Source organism: Physella acuta, unplaced genomic scaffold, assembly GCF_028476545.2.
Source record: "Physella acuta isolate Inbredline_101_S28 unplaced genomic scaffold, ASM2847654v3 ptg000607l, whole genome shotgun sequence".
Taxonomy (NCBI): domain Eukaryota; kingdom Metazoa; phylum Mollusca; class Gastropoda; family Physidae; genus Physella; species Physella acuta.
Window position 1 is genome coordinate 720,850 of NW_026732126.1, and position 22,168 is coordinate 743,017.

Genomic DNA, 22,168 nt, shown 5'->3' on the forward strand with positions numbered 1-22,168 from the left:
AAAAAACAGGTACGCATAGAGCATTTTAAAACAACGTAGTTCAAGCTACAACAGCCTAACCATGGATAAAACATTTTTTAAGCTAGTTAGAGCACTGGGTGGGACACATGTTGCGAGAGGCTCACTCTAATGTGACACGCCAAGTGCTTGAGTGGAAACCCCAGGGAAAGTGGAAGACAGACCTGGAGGCGGAGTCTTCTAAAAGAACTGAAGCCAACAGGGATGTCTTGGGAGATTGCAAAATTAAAAGCCGGGGATCGGACAAAATGGAAGGAAATGGTCGGGGCCCTATGTTCCATAAGAGCAAAGAGGACTAAGTCAAGTAAGTCTAGTCATAGAGCCTGATTGAAACAATAAGTACCTCTGTTTGTCCAGCAAATCATTGAGTTCCTCCACCTCCTTCATTAGATGAGCTGGAACTTTATAGGAGGCACAACCATGAGCTGTAGATAGAGTTACATATCATGAATATACATGGATGTTATGGTGGTTTAGTATATTATCTATCACACAATGTTGTCTTACAATAGAAGTTAAAAAATAACAACAATGGTTAAAAGAATCACTGATTTTAAGGACTTGCTGATGTTAGCAGCATTAGGAGTGAAGTTTTGTTGATTTCAACATTAGGTGTAAGGACTTACTGATTTTAAAAGTATTAGGTTTAAGGACTTGCTGATTTTAAAAGTATTAGGTGTAAGGACTTGCTAATTTTAAAAGCATTTAGTGTAAGGACTTGCTGTGTTAAAAGTATTAGGTGTAAGGACAACTGATTCCTATGTATGAAAGCACTTACCTTCAACTGGTCTCTGTAAACTTTTTTTCCTATAAAACAGCATGTAGGCACTCTCTTTTCCTGAAAACTGTTTCGCTATGTCTTTTGCATAAATAGGACCCACACGGGAGTCATTGAAACAAAACCACCTTTCTTGCGGCTCTGTCTGTTTGGGCTGGGAACTGTAAACAATTTTTTTTAGAAAAATTTATTTGGGGTGGGGGTGGTGGGGGGGAAGGGGGCTAGTAGGAGTAAACTCTGAATCTAAAAATAATCAAATCCAGCAAAAACAAACAACATTCAATAAAAACTTTGAGTACAAGTTTGAAATGACATTTTCAGCAACTCAGGCTGACTAGTATAAGGAACTTAAGTGTTAAAAAGTTAGTAATTTTTGTGCACAATAATAGTATGTTAACATATCACCACTCTTTAATAGTAAGACTCTATCAGCATAAATAAAAAACATCACCATGAGTATGGTTATTCTAAAGGTATAATCACATGAGCCTAAATTGATATTCATAAATGTATCACATTGTAAGAAATATTTCAAGAAATGTTTGTAAGGGCACATCTTAAAAACTAGACATCAACAAAACTAAACAAAAATTAGAGGGGAATATACAACAGATGATGATAAAAATCAGCTGAGAAGTAGATTGGGAATGATAGAATAACATGGTTTGGAGTGGATAGGATTTTAGAAGACCAAAATTTTTTCTGGAAATGTTCTCTTCTCCCCAGAAACAGAAAGGAACAGGAACATCAAAATACAAAAGTACCCATACCTCTCATCTGTTTTTGGAATAGGCTTGGTACTGGCGTCTGGCTGAGTTGAGCCACCACTGCTGTCTACGTCTGCTAAAACATTTGTGTTGCCTGAGGCAGGCTGGGATCCTCTCAGACTCACCCAGTTGGAGTCAGGGTTGTAATCAAACGAGTCGCAGGATTTTAGGAACTGTTTCAACCAGATGAATATAAGAACTTTGTTATCTTATATTTTAACAACATATTACATTTTCAAATTGGTTAAATGGATCTCTTCTTTTACAAACAATAATTTTCTTTAGTTTAATTCAAAATGTATAATTTATCAGCAATCATGTATAGTACCCCCTACAACATAAAAACCAAGACCCCATCAATGAAATTAACATGTCATTCATCAAATCTGTTACTACTGTCGTCATTCATTAGAAATGAACCTTTAACGAGAAGGAACTTCTAGACAGCTAGCCTGTTGTTTACACATACCTTGTTGATTGGGCCATGGACTTCTAGACAGCTAGCCTGTTGTTTACACATACCTTGTTGATTGGGCCATGGACTTCTAGACAGCTAGCCTGTTGTTTACACATACCTTGTTGATTGGGCCATGGACTTCTATACAGCTGGCCTATTGTTTACACATACCTTGTTGATTGGGCCATGGACTTCTATACAGCTGGCCTATTGTTTACACATACCTTGTTGATTGGGCCATGGACTTCTAGACAGCTAGCCTATTGTTTACACATACCTTGTTGATTGGGCCATGGACTTCTAGACAGCTAGCCTGTTGTTTACACATACCTTGTTGATTGGGCCATGGACTTCTAGACAGCTAGCCTGTTGTTTACACATACCTTGTTGATTGGGCCATGGACTTCTAGACAGCTAGCCTGTTGTTTACACATACCTTGTTGATTGGGCCATGGACTTCTATACAGCTGGCCTATTGTTTACACATACCTTGTTGATTGGGCCATGGACTTCTATACAGCTGGCCTATTGTTTACACATACCTTGTTGATTGGGCCATGGACTTCTATACAGCTGGCCTATTGTTTACACATACCTTGTTGATTGGGCCATGGACTTCTATACAGCTGGCCTATTGTTTACACATACCTTGTTGATTGGGCCATGGACTTCTAGACAGCTAGCTTGTTGTTTACACATACCTTGTTGATTGGGCCATGGACTTTCCTAAAGCGTTTGTTCCACGGCACTCCTGTCACTTTGGAAATTTCCTAAAAAAAATGTTAATTATGCATAAATGAAGATGCCAATAGTTTAAAAATAATACATACAAGTGCCAACTTCTCATGAGTGCTGTTCAAATTTGTTTACAAGACACAAGACTGTCTGTGATTTCTTCACGTTACAGTGTTTTAAAAGTTGAAAAATTAAAAGTTGAACAAAATCAAAGCATTAAAATCAGGTTAAAAACAATAAAAAAAAACAGTTTAACAGGCAAACACAGGTTTACCAACCCAAATTTTAACAATCTACAGTTGAACAGACAATACCAAGTTGAACAGACAATCCCAAGTTCAACAGACTATTCCAAGTTTAACAGACTATTCCAAGTTGAACAGACAATCCCAAGTTGAACAGATAATCCCAAGTTCAACAGACAATCCCAAGTTGAACAGACAATCCCAGGTTGAACAGACAATCCCAAGTTGAACAGATAATCCCAAGTTCAACAGACAATCCCAAGTTGAACAGACAATCCCAAGTTGAACAGACAATCCCAAGTTGAACAGACAATCCCAAGTTGAACAGACAATCCCAAGTTGAACAGACAATCCCAAGTTCAACAGACAATCCCAAGTTGAACAGACAATCCCAATTTTGAACAGACAATCCCAAGTTGAACAGACAACCCCAATTTCAACAGACAATCCCAAGTTCAGCAGACAATCCCAGGTTGAACATACAATCCCAGGTTGAACATACAATCCCAAGTTGAACAGATAATCCCAAGTTCAACAGACAATCCCAAGTTGAACAGACAATCCCAGGTTGAACATACAATCCCAAGTTGAACAGATAATCCCAAGTTCAACATACAATCCCAAGTTGAACAAACAATCCCAAGTTAACCAACCAGCACTTACAGCACAGAGCTTGTCTATAGACATGGAGTGATGAGAAACTTTGCCCAGAATATTTTCTATCAGATCCACGGGGGACTGGCACTCAATCACATCCAGACCTGTGGCGCTGGGGTCAACTTTTCTTTCAGCGCTGTTGTCCTGAAAACATTAGCAATCTTCATGAGAATGTATTAAAGGGGCTAATCTGTATACTACTATTATAGGGGCTAATCTGTATACTACTCAAACTCAGACATGTTGTTAGCAATCATCATGAGAAAGTATTATACGGGCTAATCTGTATACTACTAAAACTCAGCCATGTTGTTAGCAATCATCTTGAGAAAGTATTATACAGGCTAATCTGTATACTACTATTATACAGGCTAATCTGTATACTACTAAAACTCAGCCATGTTGTTAGTAATCATCTTGAGAAAGTATTATACAGGCTAATCTGTATGCTACTATTATAGGGGCTAATCTGTATACTACTAAAACTCAGCCATGTTGTTAGCAATCATCTTGAGAAAGTATTATACAGGCTAATCTGTATACTACTAAAACTCAGCCATGTTGTTAGTAATCATCTTGAGAAAGTATTATACAGGCTAATCTGTATACTACTAAAACTCAGCCATGTTGTTAGCAATCATCTTGAGAAAGTATTATACAGGCTAATCTGTATACTACTATTATACAGGCTAATCTGTATACTACTAAAACTCAGCCATGTTGTTAGTAATCATCTTGAGAAAGTATTATACAGGCTAATCTGTATGCTACTATTATAGGGGCTAATCTGTATACTACTAAAACTCAGCCATGTTGTTAGTAATCATCTTGAGAAAGTATTATACAGGCTAATCTGTATACTACTATTATAGGGGCTAATCTGTATACTACTAAAACTCAGCCATGTTGTTAGTAATCATCTTGAGAAAGTATTATACAGGCTAATCTGTATACTACTAAAACTCAGCCATGTTGTTAGTAATCATCTTGAGAAAGTATTATACAGGCTAATCTGTATACTACTAAAACTCAGCCATGTTGTTAGTAATCATCTTGAGAAAGTATTATACAGGCTAATCTGTATACTACTAAAACTCAGCCATGTTGTTAGTAATCATCTTGAGAAAGTATTATACAGGCTAATCTGTATACTACTAAAACTCAGCCATGTTGTTAGCAATCATCTTGAGAAAGTATTATACAGGCTAATCTGTATACTACTATTATACAGGCTAATCTGTATACTACTAAAACTCAGCCATGTTGTTAGCAATCATCTTGAGAAAGTATTATACAGGCTAATCTGTATACTACTAAAACTCAGCCATGTTGTTAGCAATCATCTTGAGAAAGTATTATACAGGCTAATCTGTATACTACTAAAACTCAGCCATGTTGTTAGTAATCATCTTGAGAAAGTATTATACAGGCTAATCTGTATACTACTATTATAGGGGCTAATCTGTATACTACTAAAACTCAGCCATGTTGTTAGTAATCATCTTGAGAAAGTATTATACAGGCTAATCTGTATACTACTATTATAGGGGCTAATCTGTATACTACTAAAACTCAGCCATGTTGTTAGTAATCATCTTGAGAAAGTATTATACAGGCTAATCTGTATGCTACTATTATAGGGGCTAATCTGTATACTACTAAAACTCAGCCATGTTGTTAGTAATCATCTTGAGAAAGTATTATACAGGCTAATCTGTATACTACTAAAACTCAGCCATGTTGTTAGTAATCATCTTGAGAAAGTATTATACAGGCTAATCTGTATACTACTAAAACTCAGCCATGTTGTTAGTAATCATCTTGAGAAAGTATTATACAGGCTAATCTGTATACTACTATTATAGGGGCTAATCTGTATACTACTAAAACTCAGCCATGTTGTTAGTAATCATCTTGAGAAAGTATTATACAGGCTAATCTGTATACTACTATTATAGGGGCTAATCTGTATACTACTAAAACTCAGCCATGTTGTTAGTAATCATCTTGAGAAAGTATTATACAGGCTAATCTGTATACTACTATTATAGGGGCTAATCTGTATACTACTAAAACTCAGCCATGTTGTTAGTAATCATCTTGAGAAAGTATTATACAGGCTAATCTGTATACTACTAAAACTCAGCCATGTTGTTAGTAATCATCTTGAGAAAGTATTATACAGGCTAATCTGTATACTACTAAAACTCAGCCATGTTGTTAGTAATCATCTTGAGAAAGTATTATACAGGCTAATCTGTATACTACTAAAACTCAGCCATGTTGTTAGCAATCATCTTGAGAAAGTATTATACAGGCTAATCTGTATACTACTATTATACAGGCTAATCTGTATACTACTAAAACTCAGCCATGTTGACAAGTTGTTTATTTATTTGTTTTTTTTGTTAGCCGGTTCCACTTGATCAGAGCATCTTCATCTTCACTATGTGTAGAACCCTAAACATGGCTTCAAACAAAGACCAATTTTGCCCATTCAAAAGTTTAAAGCATTATAAAGCTACATTTTCTGCAGGTTTAACAGTACCTCTGTTTTTTATTTATTTGAGAATACAAAAAAATGTATCTAGATCTACCAATAAAATAGGTTTAAGGCTTAAGCTGCTGTCGGAGAACAGTAGATATAGACCAAAAGAAAATTAATTAGTTAAAAACAAGTATAAGAACTTGACTTCAATATGAACTCCCCCTCCTACCCTGCATTGGCATCATAAATGAATGTCCCAAAGGGATTGGGCAGGAGTTCAGGTTTAAGAACAGGGATTCATCTGGGGTTAAAAGACTATAAGGGTGGGCATTATGGGATATTGGTTTGTGTTGTGAAGTGCAGCCAACAGACCATTTCCGGACTGGAAACTGGGTCATCTAGTGTATAATTAACAACTACCATATCATATAAATTTCTGTACAAAATATTTAATGGGTCAAACAAACGTCTGTACCATACATCTATTTTATCATACAGTGTTGTGTCAAAGGGGCTAAAGTATTGTACAAACTAATGAATCAAACAAAATAATTTTTCAACCAAGAACCCTACTATATCATACCAACTACTGAATCATACAGTTTACTAAATATACATGATACTTTATTGAATCCAGACCACAATGAAGTTTTTAGTTCTAAAAATTGTCTTGACTCACTGGATGTGTCCAGTGTCCAATGTTGTCAATGTCCCTGATGTAAGCAAAATAATGGCCGCCAAAAGCACTGCCCCTGTGTACTACAACAGAAAACAGTTCATACATCCCATCTTTAGGCTCCATGCCCTGGCAAGAAAACAAAACAAAAGTGGAAATTATTACAATTTCTTGTACTGCAGTCTTTTTCTTTTGCCTAGTTTAATTTAATGACTGCCCAATCAGACCAGTCACCTACAGGCTTTAATAAAACAGAATGAATTGAAAAGATGACATGAAAAAAAAAAGGTAAAATATCCACTTACTTTTTCATAGTAAGGTGACATATCCAACTCTAAAGGAAAGGTAAATCTTCCATTTTCCTAGTGGAGAATCATCAATAATAATTAAAATATTTTTATTGCAGCATATTTTAAATGTAAACATACCAAACACAAAAAAAAGTTTTTTTTTTAAATAGTTAAAACTATCTGACCTGACTCACTGGTGAGTTATCTGCTCTTGTGACGACAGCAAAAGTAAAACTTACTTTGTAACGGGTCATGTTGACCAAATCAAAGCTGAATCTCAGTAGTGACAGAGTTAACACAGCTGGCAGATTTCTCAGTTTGGCACCCTGGGAAAGAAAATTTTTTAAAAAATCAGTAAACAACAACTAAAGTCCATCTACACTATAACTTTCAGTAGCTTCTAACATAAGAGGGTAACTAAAACCCATAGGGGTCAATGAACTCCTTACTTTGGTAGCATCTGTGTAAGCCTTGCAAGCCTCACACCAGTACTGGTTCCTTCCATCCATTGTCTCCACATCACTGTAGCATTGTTTTAGAGCAGCTTCTAGGCCAGATACCCCAGCCACAGACAGTGTCAAGTCTAGGTAATCTTCCTAGTCAACAAAAGTAACATGCATAAGACTATAATGTCAAGTCTAAGTAATCTTCCTGGTCAACAAAAGTAACACACATAAGACTATAATGTCAAGTCTAAGTAATCTTCCTAGTCAACAAAAGTAACACACATAAGACTATAATGTCAAGTCTAAGTAATATTCCTAGTCAACAAAAGTAAAATGCATAAGACTATAATGTCAAGTCTAAGTAATCTTCATAGTAAACAAAAGTAACACGCATAATGCTATAATGTCAAGTCTAAGTAATCTTCATAGTAAACAAAAGTAACATGCATGATCCTATAATGTCAAGTCTAATTAAACATCCTAGTAAAACTAAGTAACAAGCACAATACAATGATACTGTGAGCATGGTAAAGTTGATGCTTAAAAAAACATGCACAAAGCGGTGCAGTACATTTGTTGGTTTTCTATGCTCAGTTGTAAAGAACAATGTGAGTTATGCCAAAATGTGAACTATGGCACAATGTGAACTGTGCCACAATGTTCTTAAAAATATCTTCAAGTATAATTTCTAAAAGAAAACAAACACATATCACTGTCATACTAGATAAATAAGGAATATCTCAGGACAGCTTTCTCTGTATAGAAGATAATAGCAATGTTTTACACATGTTACATACCTCTCGTTCACTAATCTTTTTACACTTCGAACAGATTATCTGTCAAATAATACAATTCAAAGATATTTATTTAAGAGTGATTGTGAGAATATATTTATTTATTTTTTTATTTATATATAATTAAATATTGTTGAATATTAACTTAACATTTGAATCAGTGTTCAGTGTGGCATTAAAACCCACCTGATTGACAATAGTCCCATGATAAAGTTCATTGATAATGTTTTGTCCAGGTGTTCCCACCAGTGACTCCTCTATGGCACTAAACAGAATGCGGTTCAGCTCTTGGACATCGTGTTGCTGGAACTCCTGTAAGACAGGTTCAACCTGGTTAGCAGAACCATTCAGTGGATGAAGGCTGGCTACTGGGCCCCAAACTATATCTACTGACCTCTTGGTTGGTCCACCCAAAGCTGTTGGTCAGATCAGCTGTGCTAACAGTCTGTAGGTCACTGAGCAACAGCCGAGAAAATAACAAACAATATCTACTGACCTCTTGGTTAGTCCACCCAAAGCTGTTGGTCAGATCAGCTGTGCTTACACTCTGTAGGTCACTGAGCAACAGCCGAGAAAATAACAAACAATATCTACTGACCTCTTGGTTAGTCCACCCAAAGCTGTTGGTCAGATCAGCTGTGCTGACACTCTGTAGGTCACTGAGCAACAGCCGAGAAAACAAACGCTGGAGTTGCAAAGGTATGACACGAACCTGTTGCAAAAAACAAGCATTAAATATCTTTGACTGGTCGTGTCTTTACAAACAAAACTTTAACTGTAGATTTTTTCCTATCGTTCTTTACCTCAGAATTTAAATTATTAGAACATTCTTTGAGCTTTTATTTGTGAATTTTAAATTTAGAATATTTGTGTTTACTAAAATAAAATGCTGACTGAGTGAATGATTTAACATAATATGAGATAGTTTCTTTAATTAATTAACAACATACTTTTCCATTTGGCTTATCTTTATCTTGAAGACAACCAAGATCAGTTTCTGATAAAGCAAACAGTCTGTCTAAGAGGAAAAAAAGAGGAAAGTTTAATACATGTCATATTGTTACTCATTCACTTTACTATATGAACACAAAACATGTCCAAACATGGTATCCTAATTGGGAAAGTAGTATGAGATTAAATAGATAAAAATAAAATACCTCTGAATTCAGGTGTAAGAAATAGTGTTTGCAGCAATGAGTTCAAGTAGCATGTTGCACCCTGGTTCTCAATGCCTGCAAATTTACACTCAAGTCTGTGACCAGGGGGAGGTGGCACGGTAGCCTCAACAGTGACAGTTGCACCGGCTAAACCAGTCTCAGAAAACAAGTTCCCAAACATGGCCCACAAACACACTGGCTACAGATCTGTGGGACAAAATATTTCATTAGGCCCACAAGTAGACTGGGGATATTTTTCATATTATTGTTCACTTAACACTGGACCCTTCCAAAAATCCTCAGTCATTTAACCTAAACTTTAAGAAAATCTACAAAATTTCTTTGCATGATATTTAAATAAAGTGGGAGTGAGTTCTCCTAAACTTTTCCATATATTTATATAAGAGTAAGGGTTGGGATGACACTTCTGGTGGAGTAAAGCTATTAAAGTGGAAGGTTAGTTTTTAACAAAGCTGTTAGCTTTTTGACAAAACACATATATAGACAAAAAGTGCTTAAAATATGCCGCTTATGAGAATATGATTTGAAATTATCAAATTCTGAAAGTTTTTGAGAAACCGGAAACAGATTAAAGTACTGCTTTGTTGCCCGAAATAACTCTAATATTTATATACAAGATTTCATTCATTCAAATGAAACAGTTATTGAATTAGCATGTTCACACACGAAGGCACGATTGCAAAATTAGGTATTTCAAACTCAAAAAGGTGTAAACAATTAGAATTTTTTTCAAGGTTACAATACTTTATACATAAAAGTAAACCACATGTGATGGTATGGTTACGGTAGAGTACATGATTATTAACCAGAAAGCCTTACGTCTTGGAAAGTATAGATGGTAGAGTATAATGCTGACCACACTTTCCCTATGTAAGCCAAGGTAGAGAAATAAATGAACACTTCTTTGTCTTAGATCTCCTTGCCTGAAAGGTACCTTAATAGACATAACCCACATAATGAAATAAGTAGAATCAGGAAACAAAGTGAACTGATTGTATTTTTGATAGCCATAAGTCTACATTATTTATTATGTATTTACAACATCCCATCCTTAAAAAAAAACTAAAATTCAGTTACTATTTTTTTTCTTTTTAAATAGAAAAAGTGCGCTGTCACACTTTCTGAACCTCCCACCTCCCTCGTGACACAGTTTTTACTAGGAAAAAAGTCACAGAGGAAATATTTTATCGGAAAAAGTCACAGAAATAAAGTCACAGAAAAAAGTCACAAAAATCTTATAAGAAATATTTTGATTTAAATGTAGAGAATTTTAAAATTTTGTGTATCTATTACTGTGGGCGTTGTTTTTGGTAGCATAATCATAAACTTTAAAAGTATTATGGTTTACAACAATAAGTAAAAAATATTTTGCACAGCAATCTCCACTTTTGTTACATATTTAGTTGAATACGTGGTAGAAAAATTTATTATTAAAGAAATGTAGGCACATCATTGTATTTTGCATTTTTCTGCCGCAAGCCTTTCCATTGTTGGCTTCTCTTCAGTAAGTCTTGTCCGTCAATATTGTGTGTTGTTGATGTTTCGCATCATTGACAGCCTTTGAACCGTGTCGGCTTTCTGTTTTGATCCCGTGCTTTGTTATGTAATGAGCATGATAAATGTGGGCACGACAGGTGGTTGAACTATTGTTGCTATAAGTTGAGGACAGCAAGTCACATTAACTACGCCTCTATGCCACTTGCACACGATGAAAAACGAAATGTTTGGAACATTCTATTAAATATTGTAAGTATAACGGAATTAAAATCTACATGCTTTTTTTATACTAAATATTTTTATATCTAAAATCTTTACATTAAATTTGCATCATAAGCTGATTCGCACTTTCTGAATATTTAATACATAACATATGATAAAAGTATTAAATTCCATACAAATACTGTGACTTTTTTCTGTTTTTTTTTTCCTGTGACTTTTTATCTTTTTTTCCCCTACAATCCTAGAATCTAGCCAGCAGTTCTGAGCCCAACCCAGATAAACCACAAAACCAGATAAAGATAAACTGACTGAAACAGATTTGGATTTCTAATTTTCAGTAATTTTCTATAGATTATAGATCTACCTAGATTCAGATTGCCCTAGTACCTAGATAATAAGATATTAACTAATAAATAGGCCTATTTCTAGATCTATATTAGTATAATATAGATCTACTGTATTAATTTTATTTGGCAATATTTCATTATTTGGAATAGAAAACTGAAAACCACGCAGAGCGAGTGTGTCGTGTGTTTGCCTGTTTCAAGTGTTTGACAACATCAAGCAGAAAATAATAAAAGAACGCTCATCAAATAATAATGACAGTATAGTACTAATACGTTCTGAAATCGGTTTGCTTACAAAATATATCTATTACGATTACTCTTTTTCATTTAACAAAAACAAAGTAAATTTTATTCATCTAGTCTAGCTAGACCATACATTTTAAAAGATTGACATATCTTTCGGAGAATTGTCTCACAATATTGTAAACAATGAGAGTTGTCTGACTTTGTTTAGTTTCCGTTCCGGTGTATACTGAATTAGGATCCTTAAAATCGGACGCAAACCTAAAATAAAAGAATATTTAATTCTAGGTCTATTTCAGATATTATATTCTCTCACTACGAATGAGCTATCAACAAAAAACTTTTCAGTATTTGAACTTAGTGATATTTGTTAAAAATACTTTTTAAGGCTAAGGCCTTATTTTTTAACGTTTTATTTATAAAATAAATTATATATAGGGCCTAGGCATTTTTAATGATGTTTTAAGTTGTGTTTGTTACATCAAATTAAGTATGGATATTGGATTTTGAGTTTAATTTGCCATTTTATTTTAAAGATCTAAACTTTTTTTAAATAAAGAAACAACAAATGAGATGATTGTGACATATTTATTTATTTGTGTAATATACTACAATGAGCATGGTAACAAACAGGGTTACATGCAAGTCAATACAAAACTTTAATGCGAACATTGTGACAAGCTTTTCTATGGCACAAAATAACAGTTCCTCAATCTGAAATATGTTACAGTAACATAAGACATCAGAGATACAATATTGAGCTGGAACTAAAATAAAAATCTGACACCGGCGATTGAGAAACTTGAGCAGGAACAAATTCTGGCCATTCAATTTTTTATCAGGAGTTATTTATAGAAGTTTAAAAGACATCCAATATTTTTTATTATAAATAAATGTTTAACTGAATATTTTTTTATTATAAATAAATGTTTAACTGAATATTAATTATATTAAACTTTAAAATCACTTCCACAATCCTCACATTGGAAAACCAGAATAATTGTTATAGATAGTAAATAGCCCAACAACTAAACCAAATATTTTAAAATGTTCCACACTCTCTCCTATGCTAAAGTTATTTTTAAAACTAAATATTCTGTAGTCAGCTTTTATACATAAGTATGAACCATAATTAGAGCACATTTTAAAAGTCATAACTACATTACAATACGTCAACAAAAATATAAGCACTATTGAAATAAAAATTACTGCCCTGTAGATAGAAATGATGCTTATTGCAATAATAAATATGTTTTGATTTAGACCCAGAAAAAAATAGACACTTAAGCAACGAGGAAACGATATTTTAAAAAGTATGACAATTTTAAAATTAAGCCCTTTACTTGTGTAACTATAATGCAGAACTAATTAATGAAGATTTCTCTTAGGAAGTTAGTAGTAGTTGCTCTAGCAATATTTCTGAATATTTATAAACCAAAGATGTTTTTGGTTATTTCTGGTTAGCTAAACCTTAGATACATTGTTTTAGTTTTAGTTTACTTCATTATTAACTACAGCAAACAACATCTTTTAAGACATGTAACTAAAATAATTATTTATAGAAGCATGGAATGAATTCACAACACATACAATGTATCCACATTAAACATTTACATGTGAAGATAAACTATGTATGTACAAAGTTGATATTTTCACAGTGCAATGAAATGAGTGGTGTCACGTCTATGTACAAACACCACTTGTGCATATATTGAAGTGTTAGGTTAGCATAAACCATAATATCTGAGAAAATAATAAACAGAAGAGATCAACATAAATGAACACAACCTTACAAGATGATAAAATAGTAGGAAAATATTAGCAAAAGAAATATCAGTGTGTTGTAAATAATAGTTTGCAAGCGAAGAATAAAAAACCAAATTCACCAACCATATTTGATATTCCTGACAGAGCTTGACAAAATTAATTTTCTTTGCATGCAATAATATTTTTTTAAATAGCAACCAAGTATAGACACAACAAAAATTAGCACATTTCACAGTATAAATTTAACACTGCTTGAATCAAGGCCTTAATCTAGAGGGGATTTAGCTTTTGAGATTCAAACACAAAGATTTTTAACTATATAAAAATATATGATAGGTCTACATGCAGAGGTACAAATATAAAGTATATTTATTACAACATTAGCTGGTACTCAATAGATCAAAATACAAACATTTCAAATACAACCTACACAAATAAGTTAAGGTACTTATTTTATAATGAAGAAACTGAAACTAGACACCAGATACATGATTAGTTTAAACTTGCATAGACTTTCATGTCAGTGTACCATAAAAACAGGGATCAGAAAACATGGATACAATTAGAGGCTGCTTCCACTGGTAGTCTTATTAGCACTACACAGAACACAATTATGCTGTCACAAGGGGTAGTGTGGGGGTTATACGAAGAGATGGCAACAAATAAATCAATGTCACATATAACATACATGCTCAAGTAGGACATTTTTTTTATTAACAAAAAAATTTATTTCTGTTCAAAATTTATTCAACATATCTATATTTCTGCTTACCAAATAACTATTTTACAATTTATTTACATGTGATTTAAGGTCATTGGTTAAACATAAAATAATCCAATCTGCAACTGCAATGATATAAGAAAACATTTCACTATTTAATATCTATATACACCCCATAAGCTTGCAGACACAGACATTGGAATATTAACAACAATCTCTTTAAATAAGTTTATAATTTATTAACCTGATTTTTTTTTTTTGATTCTGTTAAAAAAAAAGAATACTTTCAAAACAAAACAAAAAAATTGATGAGTTATTGGACCTGTTCCATGATGTAACTTGCTTTTGGAAAAAAAAAGTTTTCAATACATGATCAATTGTTAAATATGACAAGTAATGCCTGGCCTTTTGTAAGCTTGAGTATTATATCAAATGTTATTTGCATAACAAATATCTGTTGGACATACATTATTTTTTTTAAATGTTGTTTTATACAAACAAAACTTGATAGAGATTTACAAAGAGAAAACTACTAATTAATTTTATACTCCAGTATAAATCTGCTTAACCCTTAAAGCGCGCCAAGCCACAATTGTGGCTTTGCTGTTACACAACTTAAAACGCATAAGGCCACGTGGTGCGCTTTAAGGGTTAAAGCAACCAACATATTATATGATAGAAACCTAGTAGAAACCAGCATCATGAAATAAACATTCAAAACCCCAAAGATATTGCATTAAAGAACAATCTTTATCACATTTAACTGTTTGCTTAGTGACAAAAATATTTATAAAGAAAATTTTTAAAAAAGTCTGTTTTGTTTCTGTTATAGTATAGGAAATTAAATAAATTTAAAGGAACAAAATCTAGTAAAAGAAAAAACAAAAAGGAAAATAGAGTTTTTGAACTTTATAAAAGCATCAGATGGGTACAGTAGTTCAAGAAACAAAAAGGCTATAAAAAATAAAAAAATTAACTTGGTGAACTTTGAAAAAGCATTTTTATAATACAGATCAATTCTATCTACATCAGTTATCACTTGTCTATCTGTTCTTGTGGAAATGTAGTCAGTGTTACATTCAAATAGTCTGCATGCCAGCTGCTTTTGGCTAGCTGCTATTAAGCTAGTGATTTTGCCAGCATTTGTCTAGTCTGTTAGCTAGCTGCTGATTGGCTAGTGATTTTGGCCAGCATTTGTCTAGTCTGTTAGCTAGCTGCTGATTGGCTAGTGATTTTAACCAGCATTTTTCTAGACAGAACACTAGGACTCTTGCACATACGTGGAGGGGAAAATTCCTCTGATGCCGTGTAGTTCTCCTTCCCACCATCCGTCTCGTAATTTCTCATACACACTTATCACATCACCTGTTAAAAGTGATTTTAAATTGTCAATATGCAAACATAGTAAAACTTAACAAAACAGATGCACCTGCTTTTTTAAGGGCTAATTTAACTATCTCAGCACTAGAGTTATTAGCTTTGTTACTGACATATATTATTCTTTGAAACTCTGGGATAGTGTAGTCAGCAGTATGCCCCTTTATTCTCCCTAATGTGAGTAGGTACCCATCAGAGCTGGAAGACTCAAGGACTTTCTACTGACTTGAACACATTTGAACTCAAAACTTTTGGGTTAGCAGTCTAGTGCTCTAATGCTAGGCTTCGCAGTCCCTTTTAATTAGGTAAAGGTATAGAATTTCAAAAAAATCTGTTCAATATCCTGTTTTTGGTAGAGTTATGCCCCTTATACAAACAAATTATGCATTAAGATGAGCACTTGAACTAAAGTGTCTGGTTCACACTGCCTAGTGATAAGTAAATACAAAATAAATATAAAAATGTGATGCTCTACACTGAGCATACAGTGGGTATTTAATCAAATAAACCTGACAATACACATGTACAAAGAAAACTAAAGTGTAAAATATTCCACAGAGTGCTTAAAGACAGAACCACAATTTCACCATGCTCTAACCTGTTCTTATTGTAAGCTCATCTGGTCTGGTAGCTTCATAATCATACAACACTCTACAATGGCCAATGACAGTCGGAGAAGGGAACTCTTCATCACCTGAAAATTTAAAAAAAATTTAAATCTATTCTATGATGTTAAAAGAGCATGGTTGCAACATGTTGGCAGAGACAACAGAAAAAATAATGTAAGAGTTGTTCAGTTGTATGGTCACAGAATTATAAAACATGACCACATATTTGCATATCATCTTGTGTACTTAATGTTCTTTACTGACATTGCCATCACTTGTAATTTGGGTTCTATACACTGAGCCAATCAACTTACTGAACTCTTCATGCTCTGATGTGTTAATATCCTGGTAGTAGTCATTGGTCTGTGTACACGCTGTGTAGTCATTATTTCCTTCTAGGGCTAAATTCAGTGGGAGCCTCAAAGTGCTGACCAGGAAACCCTGGAACAAAAGACAACATACAGTTACATTCTTTTTCTTTTACAAACTAATTCATACAGAAGACTCACTTGTTTAGCTTTCAAAATAAAAACCAATCAGTCAAACAAAGGACCAACCTATCAAACAAAGGACGAACCTATCAAACAAAGAACAAATCTATCAAACAAAGCACCAATCTATCAAACAAAGGACGATCCTATCAAACAAAGGACCAGCCTATCAAACCAATGACCAACTTTTAAAACAAAAACCAACATATCAAACAAAGGACCAACTTGTGAACTAACCAAATTATTGAACAAGGAGCAGCCTACAACAGAATCAATTAACAAACAATGAACTTGATAAAACCTATAAACTTGTTTAAACAAACCCCGGGTCTTACTAGTACTAATCCAAATACCTACTAGCACCAATCCAAGGACCTACAAGTACTAATCTAAAGACCTACAAGTACCAATCCAAGGACCTACAAGTACCAACCCAAGGACCTACTAATACCAACCCATGGACCTACAAGGACCAACCCAAGGACCTACTAGTACCAACCCAAGGACCTACAAGTACCAACCCATGGACCTACTAGTACCAACCCATGGACCTACAAGGACCAACCCAAGGACCTACTAGTACCAACCCATGGACCTACAAGGACCAACCCATGGACCTACAAGGACCAACCCAAGGACCTACTAGTACCAACCCATGGACCTACAAGGACCAACCCAAGGACCTACAAGTACCAACCCAAGGACCTACTAATACCAACCCAAGGACCTACTAATACCAACCCATGGACCTACAAGGACCAACCCAAGGACCTACAAGTACCAACCCAAGGACCTACTAGTACCAACCCAATGACCTACAAGTACCAACCCAAGGACCTACTAATACCAACCCAAGGACCTACTAATACCAACCCATGGACCTACAAGGACCAACCCAAGGACCTACAAGTACCAACCCAAGGACCTACTAGTACCAACCCATGGACCTACAAGGACCAACCCAAGGACCTACAAGTACCAATTCAAGGACCTACTAATACCAACCCAAGGACCTACTAATACCAACCCATGGACCTACAAGTACCAACCCAAAGACCTACAAGTACCAACCCAAGGACCTACTAGTACCAACCCATGGACCTACAAGGACCAACCCAAGAACCTACAAGTACCAACCCAAGGACCTACTAGTACCAACCCAAGGACCTACTAATACCAACCCATGGACCTACAAGTACCAACCCAAAGACCTACAAGTACCAACCCAAAGACCTACTAGTACCAACCCAAGGACCTACTAATACCAACCCATGGACCTACAAGTACCAACCCAAAGACCTACAAGTACCAACCCAAGGACCTACTAGTACCAACCCATGGACCTACAAGTACCAACCCATGGACCTACTAGTACCAACCCAAGGACCTACAAGTACCAATCCAAGGACCTACAAGTACCAACCCAAGGACCTACAAGTACCAACCCAAGGATCTACTATTACCAACCCAAAGACCTACAAGTACCAATCCAAGGACCTACAAGTACCAATCCAAGGACCTACAAGTACCAATCCAAGGACCTAAAAGTACCAACCCATGGACCTACAAGTACCAACCCAAGGATCTACTATTACCAACCCAAGGACCTACAAGTACCAATCCAAGGACCTACAAGTACCAATCCAAGGACCTACAAGTACCAACCCATGGACCTACAAGTACCAACCCAAGGATCTACTATTACCAACCCAAAGACCTACAAGTACCAATCCAAGGACCTACAAGTACCAATCCAAGGACCTACAAGTACCAATCCAAGGACCTACAAGTACCAACCCATGGACCTACAAGTACCAACCCAAGGATCTACTATTACCAACCCAAGGACCTACAAGTACCAACCCAAAGATCTTCAAGTACCAGACCTACCTGCTTGTCCCTGACGGTCTCAATGTACTGTGAGAACATGCTGTGTGGGACAGTCTTGCCCTCATATTTACACAAGTTGCTGTTGATTTTGTAGTGGCTGGCCTCCAGGAAGTTGAGCATGAAAATTGTCTGTGGAGAAATTGAATGGCACCATGAGATCCCAGTCAAACAGTCACCCAGTTGGCCAGAAACAACAAGAAAAAATTTGTCAACTCACTTGTTCAAGCTTCTGTCTTGTGTCCTCTTGTGTGTCAGGGTTAGCATAACTTGGCTTACTTTTGTAAACATCCACCAGCTTCTGAACACCTGTGGCACAGCAGTATTCACCAATTAGAACAAATAATACCAACAAGAACAGACTACTCTGTTTACTTTTAAAATTGTGTTAAGTGTTAAAATAAAGAGTTATCTACCTTCTTTTCCTTTCCTCTCCTTTTCAATATATTGTTGCAAGTGGATGAGATAATTTTTTAGTGCATCCTTGCGCCTTTCACAGTTAAAAGATACCTGGCTATCTTCTGCCTAGAATTAATCATTGATTATAACATTTAAATCCATGTTAATCTAAAAGTAAAGGAGCCTTAACAATCCACCAAGATAATAAACAGATTATATTCAATATAAAGGGACTGTACCTAAAAATCCACCAAGATTACAAATAATCAATTGTATAAAGGGGCCTTACATAACAATCCATCAGTATAATAAAAAAAAATGTGTGTATAAAGGGGCCTTACATAACAATCCATCAGTATAATCAACAAATTATCATGTGTATAAAGGGGCCTTACATAACAATCCATCAGTATAATCAAGAAATTATCATGTGTATAAAGGGGCCTTACATAACAATCCACCAAGATAACAAATAATCATGTGTATAAAGGGGCCTTACATAACAATCCATCAGTATAATCAACAAATTATCATGTGTATAAAGGGGCCTTACATAACAATCCACCAATATAATCAAGAAATTATCATGTGTATAAAGGGGCCTTACATAACAATCCACCAAGATAACAAATAATCATGTGTATAAAGGGGCCTTACATAACAATCCACCAAGATAACAAATAATCATGTGTATAAAGAGGCCTTACATAACAATCCACCAGGGTCTGTTCTGGAAGTCGTGGTCCTTTCATCCCTTTATGTTGAACTATTGTTTGTATATCCTGTGGCACATCCACTGTAACCACAGCCTCATTCAGACGATCAAAATACTGGAAGTATTCAACATTATAAAAAATATTCATGTTTCATTTCAATTATTGAATACAATAGTTAACACACCAAATTAAACTGTTCTACTCATAATTCACTTTTAAATTTTAGATTATGTGATGTTAGTTAATGGATGGTTTGACCTAGCGATAAGAGTGATAGACTGCTAACCGGAAAGTCTCGAGTTCTAATCTGGGTTTAAGTCTGTAGGACATCCCTGAGTCAACCCAGCTCTGATGGGTACCTAACTCAAGTTAGGAAAAATAAAGGTACTTGGCATTGTGCTGAAATTGCCATCCCTTCATATGCTGAGCATCAGGTTCAAAAAGGGTACTTTACTTTTATGTTAGATGTTTACCTCAGATTTAGCCTCATTCAGATAATACAAACATTCTGTAAGTTTTATTTTCAACATTCAAATTGTTCTATTAATGACCCATTTCTATATGAGATATTTTTAGGTTTGCAAATGATTCTCTGTCAGTACAAAGTATAGATAAAAATGAGCCAGCATGATGACAAGAGTACAACTTGCCTGTGTAAGCTTGGGTGGCAGGACTGATATATGGCTGTTGTATTTGTTCAAGTAATCCTGCATGCTTTTTAACCTCTCTTCTTCAAGCTCTTGCATGGAACTGCTTGACTGGGGAGATTTAAAAGTACATTTTGTTTAGACACAATGCTAGTGTAATGATGTACACAGCAGAAAATGGCTTTGCTATTTGCTGTATATATTCTAACTTAAGTGTCCTGCTAAATACAATTTTATTTATGCTGTTTTTAAATAAAATTTTCTATTTAGTTTGAGTAGTTTTTTTCACTGCACACATTATATGTATCTGTATAATAATGGTGTTGATATTGCTAACAAAAATAAAATAAAAACATTTTGATTTTTGTTTGCTTAAATTTAAGGGTATTTCTAACCAAGTGTATCAAAGAATTTACATTTTTTCACATAAAATGCTATTATGTGAGCTGTATAGCAATAAAAAGATTTCAACTTCTCATTAAATTCTACATTTTTAAAGCTGTTATTGCAGATTTTTTTTTCCAGTTTATGGCTACTCAAATTGATTAAACATTTTTTTCTTCAATATCTGAATCAACAACATTCATGCAAGGCTGAGAATAGCACACTGGCGAAAAGTGCACATTTTTTTTTTAACTTCCTGTTGTCACAGCAATAAAACAGTCACCTTAGCAACTGTCATGTCCCACTCTTGACGCGATGACTCAGCTTTATAACATGACTCTGTGTAGTCCTTGTCTGCTTTCTTCAACTGGGTTAAATACTGTTTGCTTTTCTTCTCCACCTGCATACACATTTTTATACATTTTTTAAAACTTTATAAACTTACAGCAATACTAAACTGCAATACGGCCAAAAAATTATTTTTTTTCAGCTGTATTTATTATAAAAATCTGGACAAACCTTGCCTGTGTCTTTGCCTTTCCCAGCTTTAGCATCAATTAAAGATACTTCAGCTTTTTCATAATCTCGACAACACGAAAAGGAATGTTTCTTGCACTGCAACAACATAAGACAATATTTATTCAAACATTTTGGTTAACATTTCAAACCTAAATCAATTTTTATTTTAAATACCACAGATAAATCATTTACATTTCTATTCTAACTATGAGATTTTAAACATAATTACCTTAAACTCTTCAGCCCTTCTGTCTGTAAGATTTTTATAAGATTTATCAACTTGTGCCTCCAGCTATACAAAATATAAAAGTTACAAATTCAATTTCTTTCCTGTTTCGTTTATTTCTTCTAGTTATTTAATTTAATCAGCATTCAAGACAAACACATTGTTTCTAAATTTAAAACTTTTTCTTCAGTTAATATTTTTCCTAAATTTGTCTAGTCCTTAATTTATTTTGACCACTGCTGTGATAAAAGTATCATCAAACAATGGCTAAAACAATAAAGTTTAGAATATGTTGTCTAATCTTAACCAACAAGTTCTTGAAGAAAGTAGTTACCGGTTTCCTGGCTTTGATCTGGGTTTCCACAAAAACTCTGAGAGGTTTGCTGATGTCTTCCAACAAACCAGCTGCCAGATTTCTGTACAACAAGAGAACAACAACACAAATTAACAATGACTATCTGATTATTCCCTTTTGAAACCTGACGGTCTATAGGGGGACGGAGTGGTCTAGCGGTAGAGAGCTGGACTGCTAACCCGTAAATCTCGAGTTCGAATCTGGGTTCAAGTCATTACACGGTCCCTGAGTCC

At 34.7% G+C, this 22,168-nt stretch overlaps 2 protein-coding genes across 9 annotated transcripts in view; both read right to left on the reverse strand.

Moving 5' to 3' along the window:
* The window catches only part of LOC131947782 (ubiquitin carboxyl-terminal hydrolase 40), a 29,509-nt gene extending 17,490 nt beyond the window's left edge, over window positions 1–12,019 (reverse strand). For 2 of the 3 annotated variants that reach the window (XM_059309092.1, XM_059309090.1), the window contains exons 1-15: window positions 11,891–12,007; window positions 9,509–9,715; window positions 9,302–9,369; window positions 8,950–9,063; window positions 8,538–8,663; window positions 8,355–8,393; window positions 7,561–7,707; window positions 7,351–7,437; window positions 7,127–7,183; window positions 6,825–6,950; window positions 3,664–3,801; window positions 2,722–2,790; window positions 1,567–1,736; window positions 797–957; window positions 362–443 (exon numbers count right to left, since the gene is read on the reverse strand). In XM_059309092.1, the coding sequence (XP_059165075.1) occupies window positions 362–443; window positions 797–957; window positions 1,567–1,736; window positions 2,722–2,790; window positions 3,664–3,801; window positions 6,825–6,950; window positions 7,127–7,183; window positions 7,351–7,437; window positions 7,561–7,707; window positions 8,355–8,393; window positions 8,538–8,663; window positions 8,950–9,063; window positions 9,302–9,369; window positions 9,509–9,689 (1,565 nt within the window). In that variant the 5' untranslated portion in view covers window positions 9,690–9,715; window positions 11,891–12,007. Of the gene's footprint in view, window positions 1–361; window positions 444–796; window positions 958–1,566; window positions 1,737–2,721; window positions 2,791–3,663; window positions 3,802–6,824; window positions 6,951–7,126; window positions 7,184–7,350; window positions 7,438–7,560; window positions 7,708–8,354; window positions 8,394–8,537; window positions 8,664–8,949; window positions 9,064–9,301; window positions 9,370–9,508; window positions 9,716–11,890 lie in introns of all 3 variants that reach the window. The other variant, XM_059309091.1, reaches the window with a different exon arrangement.
* Window positions 12,020–12,412: 393 nt separating this feature from the next.
* The window catches only part of LOC131947783 (nostrin), a 34,043-nt gene continuing 24,287 nt past the window's right edge, over window positions 12,413–22,168 (reverse strand). For all 6 annotated transcript variants that reach the window (XM_059309097.1, XM_059309098.1, XM_059309099.1 and 3 more), the window contains 12 exons: window positions 21,915–21,996; window positions 21,584–21,646; window positions 21,355–21,450; window positions 21,119–21,235; window positions 20,455–20,562; window positions 19,796–19,918; window positions 19,106–19,214; window positions 18,910–18,998; window positions 18,693–18,821; window positions 16,626–16,752; window positions 16,302–16,397; window positions 12,413–15,691 (listed from right to left, as the gene is read on the reverse strand). In XM_059309097.1, the coding sequence (XP_059165080.1) occupies window positions 15,588–15,691; window positions 16,302–16,397; window positions 16,626–16,752; window positions 18,693–18,821; window positions 18,910–18,998; window positions 19,106–19,214; window positions 19,796–19,918; window positions 20,455–20,562; window positions 21,119–21,235; window positions 21,355–21,450; window positions 21,584–21,646; window positions 21,915–21,996 (1,243 nt within the window). In that variant the 3' untranslated portion in view covers window positions 12,413–15,587. The remainder of the gene's footprint in view (window positions 15,692–16,301; window positions 16,398–16,625; window positions 16,753–18,692; window positions 18,822–18,909; window positions 18,999–19,105; window positions 19,215–19,795; window positions 19,919–20,454; window positions 20,563–21,118; window positions 21,236–21,354; window positions 21,451–21,583; window positions 21,647–21,914; window positions 21,997–22,168) is intronic.